General features: G+C 51.2%; 2 protein-coding genes across 2 annotated transcripts; both read left to right on the top strand.

The window, feature by feature from the left end:
* Window positions 1–1,437: 1,437 nt before the first annotated feature.
* On the top strand, window positions 1,438–4,962 carry CAOG_08241 (tyrosine-protein kinase Src42A). The gene is made up of 12 exons (XM_004342361.2): window positions 1,438–1,801; window positions 1,870–1,941; window positions 2,009–2,080; window positions 2,158–2,229; window positions 2,298–2,369; window positions 2,440–2,511; window positions 2,589–2,657; window positions 2,725–2,796; window positions 2,858–3,027; window positions 3,097–4,424; window positions 4,497–4,572; window positions 4,643–4,962. The coding sequence occupies exons 1-12, from the start codon at window positions 1,668–1,670 to the stop codon at window positions 4,882–4,884; spliced, it is 2,451 nt and encodes an 816-aa protein (XP_004342410.2). The 5' UTR covers window positions 1,438–1,667; the 3' UTR covers window positions 4,885–4,962.
* Window positions 4,963–5,195: 233 nt separating this feature from the next.
* Window positions 5,196–6,314, top strand: CAOG_09190 (hypothetical protein; the record flags this gene model as incomplete). The annotated part of the gene is made up of 2 exons (XM_011272605.1): window positions 5,196–5,639; window positions 5,769–6,314. The coding sequence occupies 2 exons, from the start codon at window positions 5,196–5,198 to the stop codon at window positions 6,312–6,314; spliced, it is 990 nt and encodes a 329-aa protein (XP_011270907.1).
* Between the last annotated feature and the right edge of the window lie 2,817 nt (window positions 6,315–9,131).

Below are 9,131 nucleotides of genomic sequence, written 5' to 3'. Positions count from 1 at the left end.
CGTTTTGTTTGAATTTAACCTTCGCCCCTCCTTATTTGGCATCCGGTTTGATAGGTTTTTGCCCGAAAACAATATCCCCGGGATTCCTGCGTCGGCATTCACGGGCCTGACTGCGCTGACCATCCTGTAAGTAAGCCAAGCCATGAAGACTCACGCATAAACTGCTCACTCGTTTGCGACACTATTTGTAGGCATCTCTACAACAACAAGATCACCAGTATTCCCGCTGTTGCGCTTGCAGACCTGACTTCCCTGACAATCTTGTAAGCAAAGCAATTGCAGGAAGATCACTCGAAACCGGCTGACTGGTCAATAACCTCGTTTTTTTTTTTTTTTTTTTTTTTTCGAAATAGATCTCTTTTCGGCAACCAGATGACCAGCGTTTCTGCAAACACATTTACAGGCCTGACTGCGCTGACTGATTTGTAAGCAAGCACAATAGGTGGCGAATCACACTCCAATGCCTCACTTGTTTGCAACCCCATCTGTAGAGATTTATCCAACAGCCAGATCACCAGCATTTCTGCAAGCGCATTCGCGGGCTTGACTGCGCTGACGCAATTGTAAGCGCGCAACGAAAGAAGAAACTCACGACTGACTCACTCGTTGGGGGGCGGGGGGGGGGACTTCATCTGCAGATATCTGCAAGCCAATCAAATCACCAGCATTGCCACGTCAGGATTCACCGACCTGACTGCACTAAAAATCTTGTAAGCACGCCTCGGCAGGAGAATCACCCGCAAACGACTCACTATTTGCGACTCTATCGATAGATATCTCAACGGCAACCAGATCACTCGCATTCCCGCCAACACATTCACAGGTCTCACTGCACTGTCTATCTTGTAAGCGAGCAAATCTATGCAGAATTACACGCAAAATGGCTCACTCGCTTGCAACTCCATCCGTAGATATCTTCATGCCAACCAGATTGTCGATATTTCCGCAAATACATTCGCCAGCCTGACTGCGCTGACTTCTCTGTAAGCATGCCAAGACATGTAAAATCGCCTGCAAATGGCTCACTCGGTTACGACACTATCTGTAGATATCTAAATCAGAACCTGCTGACTGGCATTTCTGCAAGTGCATTCACCGGTCTGACTGCGTTAAATTTCTTGTAAGCAAAGCAACGACATGAAGGATCACATGCAAACAACTCACTCGTTGGCAACTCCATCTGTAGATACCTGCATCTCAACCATGTTGTCGATATTTCTGCAAACACATTCGCCGGCCTGACTGCGCTGACTAGAGTGTAGGCACAGAGCTCAAGGTGCATGTTGTGTTTGAGTCGCCTCTGACTTTGCGGAACGTGCAGGGCTTTGAATGACAACCCCCTCACGACTTTGCCGCCTGGTCTGTTCAAGGGCTTGCCAAATGGCTTGGCGTTGTCGCTTTCGAACCTATACCTGGCCCCCAACAACTTTACCTTTGGAAACACTGTCGCTCCGCCCAGCACGTATGGCACTGTATCCGCTCCAAACAGTAAAGTTCCAAAATGACTGCAATTCTGTTGCGAGCATGACACTGACATTTTTTGTACCCCAGAGTGTGATACAGCATGCGCCACCTGTTTTGCCGCTGGGTCCAGCTCGTGTTGCCCGAACAATTGTCTGTTCTGTACTTCATCGTCTTTGTGCACACAGTGCTATGACGGTTTTTTGATGATTAGTGGATCATGCGTGCCGCTTGCGTGTGGAACTGGCGGCGTTTGCATTTGCTCGGGAACGACTGTCAATTGCGGTAGCAAATCTCTCCCAACGATTCCAAGCGGAATTCCAGTCAACACAACGATTCTGTCAGTGGTTCCTATTCAATGGACCTTGAACTGAAGCATTCCCCTCCTCATTGGCAACTGGTCGACAGGTTTCTGAACACCAACCAGATCACAAGCATTCCCGCTGACTCATTTACAGGCCTGACGGCGCTGACACAATTGTAAGCAAGCAACAGCATAAAGAATCAAACCCAACCGGCTCACACTCGCTGGCGACGCAACTTGTAGGTGGTTGAATCAGAATCAGATCGCCAGCATTTCCGCCAACGCATTCACAGGCCTGCCTGCGCTAACTCTTCTGTAAGCCAGCAAAGCCATACAAGGCCAGATGAAGAATCACCCAAATCGCATCTCACTCGGTTTGACTCTGTCTGTAGACATTTGGGTCAGAGCCAGATCACCAGCATTCCCGTCTCCGCACTTACGAGTCTGACTGCGCTGACACAATTGTAAGCAAAGACAAAGACTATGAATTCGGTCACACAAACGGCTCACTCGTTGGCGATACTTTCTGAAGACACCTATTCTCCAATCAGATCACCAGCATTTCTGCAAATGCATTCATAGGCCTGAGTGCGCTAACTTACCTGTAGGTTGGCAGCACAGTGCGTAAAAGTCGCACCAAACGGCTCACTCGTTTTGCGACACGATTGCTGCAGGCGACTGGACGCCAACCAAATCACCAGTATTCCCGCAGACGCATTCACCGGCCTGACCATGCTGACCGTGTTGTAAGCGAGCAAGGACACGAAGAATCACATCATCGACTCACTCCATTGCGATTCTTTGTTGTTGTTTTTGTTCATAGGAATCTGTTCAACAACCAGATTACCAGCATATCCGCCTCATTGACGGACCTGAGTTTGCTGGCGCAATTGTACGCAGTCAACAACATGAAGAATATCATTCACAATTGGCTCACCCGTTCGCAATTCCATCTACAGGGCTCTGCACAGCAACCAGATCAGCAGCCTGTCTGCAAACACATTCACAGGCTTGACTGCACTGACTTACTTGTAAGCAAAGCTCTCATGAATGCACACAATCGACTTGACTTTTACATTGCGGTCCTTGCAGGACTTTGAACGACAATCCCTTCACCACTTTGCCGCCTGGTCTGTTCAAGGGCCTGCAAAATGCCTTGAGTCTGTCGTATTCGTTTCCATATTTGAGCCCCAACAACTTGACTTTTGGTGAGAATACTCTCGCGCCGCCAAGCACGTACGGCAGTGCATCCCAGCCCTACAGTAAGTGTTCGAGATGACTGTAATTCGTTTGTGAGCATGACACTATGACACTGACTTGTTGTATTGCAGAATGTGATACAGCCTGTGCCACCTGCTATGCCGCTGGGTCTGGTGCGTGTTGTGCAACCAATTGTCTGACCTGCACTTCGACCAATCCCTGCACTCAGTGCTATGATGACTATGTTATGATGGTCGGCTACTGCCTCGCATCGGCCGCCACCAACGCATCGATTGCCTCCATCGTCTCTGCTTTAGCTGCATCAGGCGCGACTGCATCGACCGCCTCTGCTCAATCTGCTCTGTCGGCTTCGTTTGCTTCCTTCGCTTCTGCTTCCGCTGCCTCAGCCGCCTCTGCCTCGATTGCGTCGCTTGTTTCCGCCACCTCGGCGCTTTCGGCATCTACTGCGTCGACAGCATCGGCGTCTGCTGCATCTGTTGCGTCCTCTATTGCACAAAACGGCAGTGGAGGCGGCTCGCAAGACTCATCGTCATCTCCAGCTGCTGCCATCGCTGCTGCCGTCGCTTCTGTTGCAGTTATTGCGATGCTTGCAATCGTATTCATTGTGTTGCGACGCCGGCGTTCGCAACGACGTTCAGTTGCACGACCAAAGGACTCTGCTGGTCCCATCTATCAAGAGGCTGTGGAAATGACAATCTCTCCTCTGCCCCGTGCAATCGGATCTCACAAAGACGAGGACATCGCTGCTTACGCTGCGGTCGGTCAAAAACAGCCAGAGCCTGTTTACCAGGCCATTTCGACTACTAGTACCTCTCCAGAGGTGGTCTACGATTATGCAAGCGCGTATGTCGCTGGCAGCAACTCTCGTCGCATTCGTGAAGGCTTGACCATTGTGAAGCACCTTGCTAGTGGCAACTTTGGCGATGTATCCCTTGGGCAAGTGCCGTCCAACGTGTTGCCGCCACGAGCTCAAGCCTTGCTTGGACCTACAGTTTCCGAATCCGTGCAAGTTGCCGTCAAGTCTCTCAAGTCTGATGCAGACGAGAAATCCCGCAAGGACTTTGAGAGCGAGGCCAAGTTGATGGCGCCATTTGTGCATCCGAATGTCGTGCGCCTGCTCGCGGCTCTTGTCGAGTCAGAGCCGCACCTCGTTCTGCTTGAATTCGTGCAGTACGGCGACTTGCGGACGCTGCTGCAAAAGTCCAAAAAGCAGTCGTTCGAGTGGACACAGAACGAGCAGATCCATGCCATTCGCCAGATTGCACTTGGCATGGAGTATCTGGGTACGCTCCACTTTGTGCATCGTGATCTCGCCGCGCGCAATTGTCTCGTAGGACAAGGAATGGTGGTCAAGATTGCTGATTTTGGGCTTTCTCGCGAGCTGGCCGACGAGAACGATTATTATCGAATGCAAACGCGTGGCAAACTTCCCGTGAAGGTTAGTTGAGGGTGTGAACGAGGTTGCTGTTTGCTGGCCTGACGCTGATTTTGTTGAACTTTGCATTTGTAGTGGATGGCACCGGAAACACTGAATTTCCGAAAGTTCTCGACCATGTCCGATGTTTGGTCGTTTGGTGTGACAGCCTGTGAGTAGAGCGTGCCATTTGCTCGTGAACTATGTGCTTGCATCTCACTTGCGTTGGTGCTTGTTGGTAGGGGAATGCTCTAGTTACGGCGCAAGGCCGTACGGTGAGATGAACGGCATGGATACGCTGGCTCATGTGCAGGCTGGTGGTCGTCTGCCCCAGCCAGAAAGTTGCATGCCAGAGCTCTACAACATGATGATGAGTTGCTGGAACATTACCCCGGAATACCGACCGAGCTTTTCTCAGCTTGTCAAAGCCATGAAGAGCATTGATGGCGGGACGAGCAGCCGCGAAATTGGTGCGATGCTTTGAAAGCACATCAAGTGGAGCTCGTGTTCTTGTTGTTGTGCAACTTGTTACTATCACCCAAAAAAGTTTTTTACATCGCGATTTGTTTTGGTTAATTCAGTCTCCATCTCCGTGTGACGACGGGTAGTTCGCCCTATTTCACATGTGGGGTGTGCGTCGGTGTACCCTACATCGGAAAATGATGAGGAGCGGGGACGGGAAGAGAAGTGTGCGTGTGGGGACCGCGTGGATGCGGAACAACATCGAAACAAAGCGCGCGCTTTGGATTGAATTTTTCCCGCCTTTTTCTCTCATTTCCACAGTCCGACGCCCCCATGGCTCGTTCTACTCGTGCCTCGTCCCCGCCGTCTTCGTCCGTGAAGCGAGTCACACGCGGCAATGTATCCCCACCATCGCCGCCGAAGCCCACTGTCATCAAGCCGAGTAGGGAGGTCATTCGGTCGAACGTGTTGGAGCTGCACAAAGCCGGCCTCTCCTACCGCCAGATCGCCGACCAACTCGGTCTCCTTTGGCACACAGTGCGTGCAATCCATGTACGCTACTCGGCGAGGGGCGGGACGCAGGATTCGCCGCGATCTGGACGTCCGACCAAGGTTTCTTCGACTGCCGCCGTAAACATCGTGCAGCAGATTAAGACCGGAGAGTCGCAGACAGCTACCGAAGTCGCCGCCACCATGCGCAAATGGAAGCTCTGTGATGTCACTACAGATACGATCAGGAACGGGCTGCGGCGGGAGGGTCTCTTTTGTGCGGCGAAGGTCAAAAAGGCGAGGCTGCTGCAGCGCCATAAAAACGCCCGACTGGCTTTCGCCCGCTCACGCCAATTGGACCGTAGAGGCCTGGTTGAACGTCGTTTTTTCCGACGAGACCGCTCTCTACCTGTACAGGAACAACAACTCTGTCTGTTTGTGGCGTGTGTGGGTGCACCGCTCGACGACAGGTCGGTCCAGGGCACTGTCAAGTTCGGAGGAGGGCACATCAATGTGTGGGGAGCGATTTCGCGTTACGGCATCTCCTTCTTCTCCGAGCTCGGCGACCGCATGAACGGCGACGTCTACCTCTCCGTTCTGAATGAGGAGTTGAAAGACAGTCTGGCCGCTTGGGGAAACGACCCAAACCTGATTTTCATGCAGGACAACGCGCCCTGTCACAAGCGGAAGGACGTGATGAAATGGTTCAACAACCAGAACCTCACCCTCTTGGAGTGGCCTGCGAACTCCCCCGACCTCAACCCCATCGAGCATGCGTGGAACATGGTCAAGAACGCTGTGTACAAGCAGCGGGAGATCACAAACCAAGACATGCTCTGGGAGCGCTTCCAAGAGGTCTACCACAAGGTCCTCACCGTCGAGGTCTGCACCTCGCTCATTTCATCCATGCCGCGCCGCATCAAAGCAGTTTTGGATGCCCATGGTGGTTATACCAAGTATTGAAATGGTTTGGTGGGGCTCATGCGTCCGTATGGTGTTGTGTTTGTGAAAGTTGAAAAAAGAACGCCAAAAAGTCCCTTTTTTGGACGATCGCGTTTTGTCCCTTTTTGCATCCTTTCTCCTTCCCCCGTCGTACCAGTCATCACCCCTCCGCTCCTCTCACTCTAAACACATAGAAGGTACATATATACATGCAGTAGAGAGGGAAAAGGGAGATTTGTGGTCAAAACGGTCGCAGGGCGGGGTGAGGAGTGGGAAAACAACGCGATGTAAAAATCTGTTTTTGGGTGATAGTACGTCTGTTCGGAAGGCAGTCTCTGTTTTTCGCTGTGTTGATTGACCACACTTCGAATGCTGATGTATGCGAAAATGAATCAGACGCAGCGCGAGCTGTATGACGAAGTCTCGAGTGAGCCCGACACAGTCATGTACGAAGCCAAGTTTATTGGAATGAATGTGGCAGTGGGTGCACTGACGAAATGAGGGAACAGTCTGTCCGACAGAGAGATTGGCGACGCTGAAGCACTGGCGATTGCTGAGGCACTCAAGGTGAACACGACAGTGACCATGATCCAGTAAGTCATGTGTGTTTGTGCTTGTGATCCAGCAGAGCATTCAGAGAGCTTATCTATGGATTGTACGGACAGTTTGCTCTTCAATCAGATTCGCGAAGTTGGAGCGCGCGCGGTTGCTGAGACACTCAAAGTGAACACCAGGCTGACTTTTCTCGAGTAAGGCATCTCAGTCGGACGGATTTACTGGAGTGGGAGACTATTCAGCAAAAGGCACTAAGAGTGGAGCGGATGGGCAGTCTCGGCTGGAATCACATTGGCGATGCCGGCGCTCAAGCGATGGCTGAGGCACTCAAAGTGAACACTAAGCTGGCTTTTCTCGTGTAAGGCATCTCGATTTGACTGATGCATGTGAGTGGGTGACTCAGCAAGGTATTGTGTGTACTGACTGCTGGAGGGTATGAGCAGTCTGAGCGGCAATCAGATTGGTGATGCCGGAGCGCAAGCGATTGCCGAGGCACTCAAAGTGAACACAACGCTTACTCACCTCCGGTACGGCAATACACTGCCACTAAAGCGCGCGTGGGTGACTACAGGAGAGAGACAGCAAGAGTGGCTCACTGATGGGACGGGACGGACAGTCTGTGGCACAATGAAATAGGCGATGCCGCAGTTCCATCGATTGTTCAGGCACTCAAAGTGAACAAGACACTGAAGACGCTTGAGTAAAGATTGATTGCGTAAAATGCTCGGACGGTCACGAGACTCATGCTATGAATCATCCGACAACAGCCTGGACGGGAACTTCTTGTCCCGAGGTGCAATCGATGCACTGACACAAACGGGCAATAAAGGCACTACCTGGAAGAACATGAGGTAAGACTCTGAGTATTCGCAAGAAGAAAAATGCGCAACACAACGGTTAGATGCATTGGCTGAAACTATTGTTGAACAGAGTCCAACCCAAGAAAGAGCCGTCGCCCGCCACGTCGGCGCTGAATGCCGCGACAGCCGCAAGCATTGAGCCTCAGAGTCCCGTCACTCTTGCAACTGAAAATCAGCAATTGCGCTCCGAGTTGGCTGCCAAAGATCAAGAGCTCGCTGACGAACGGCAGAAGCTCGCGGCCAAAAATCATGAGCTCGCTGACGAACGGCAGAAGCTCGCGATGAAGGAGCAGGAGCTCGCGGTGAAGGATCAGGAGCTCGCTGACGAAAGGCAACTGCGCGCTGCGAAGGAGCAGGAGCTACAGAAGCTTCTGCTCGGAATTGCAGACAGAGAAGATTGGATCGATGTAAAGTCGCCAGCGGACGATGAATAAGCAAATGTTTGAATAAAGTGAAAACGTTAAAGAACTATGGGAGCATTGTGACACTCGCGTGACAAGGAACGCAAAATGCATGGAGCATGCGCAAACACGAAAACAGCGTACGAGAAGCAAACGAACAAAGGAAGTGAAGCGTTCCTGGGAAAAAAGTCGTTCGAGCTGCGCTTGGACCACCAACGCAACAAAGAAGAATCAAACGAAAAGCGCCAAACCAAAGTGTTCGGGTTGAGAGCAAACGACTACAGCAGAAATTGGACAATATAGAAAACAAACGAGGTGTCATGTCGAAGAAGAATAAAAACAAATAACTCGCAACTCGTCCAGCAGCAAAAGTCATGCGCGGACGAAGAATGGGGCGAAATCGAAAAAAATTGAAAAATCAAAGGAAACAACAAACCAGCAACCATACAAACTAGAAAAACAATCAAAAACACATCAACAACAAGCACAGTGGAAAATTTTACCGGATTCCGGTCAGTCCAGTTTTTTCGCTCGTTTTCCCCTCATCGTCTTGAGACTCGAATTCGTCAGTTTGGCTCGCTTTTTTCACTTGCACTGTGATATATGTGTCGATTGTAGTGCACTGTTGTTGAATTCGGACAGCAGGGACCGTGCTGGACCGCAAACCGACGATGAGGCTGGATTGGCTGGCGGACCATTGGGATCAGCACAACCATGCTCCTGCGCTCCAGGCAAGCTCAGCTCGCGCCTTTACATGTCGGATGATGTGACACGGGTCTGGAAACCTTGTTTTCGAGGCGAGGGCGGACGGGGACGGTCGGATAGACGCAGGAGCGCTGTCGAGCCCCGCCAGCCAAATGACTGCACCGATTGCACCAATTGCACCGCATCTCCACTCAGGATATAGCTCTCATTCTATTAGAATATAGACAAATACACTCAACAATGAACACCTATTAGTCACGCATATTCAAATGCCATGGAACGAAGATGAATAGGTTTTCATTTAAGCTTGACGGACG

The sequence above is a fragment of the Capsaspora owczarzaki genome (assembly GCF_000151315.2).
Source record: "Capsaspora owczarzaki ATCC 30864 unplaced genomic scaffold supercont2.19, whole genome shotgun sequence".
Lineage (NCBI taxonomy): Eukaryota > Filasterea > Ministeriida > Capsasporidae > Capsaspora > Capsaspora owczarzaki.
The sequence above is the reverse complement of the archived record's forward strand: the minus strand, read 5'-3'. Positions and strand labels throughout refer to the sequence as shown.

Coding starts and splice junctions, on each gene's coding strand:
- CAOG_08241 (XM_004342361.2), top strand. CDS start 1,668: ATGATTAGTGGATCATGCGTGCCGCTTGCGTGTGGAACTGGCGGCGTT. Junction 2,081..2,157: donor CTGCCTGCGCTAACTCTTCT/GTAAGCCAGCAA, acceptor CTCTGTCTGTAG/ACATTTGGGTCAGAGCCAGA. Junction 4,425..4,496: donor GTGGCAAACTTCCCGTGAAG/GTTAGTTGAGGG, acceptor TTGCATTTGTAG/TGGATGGCACCGGAAACACT.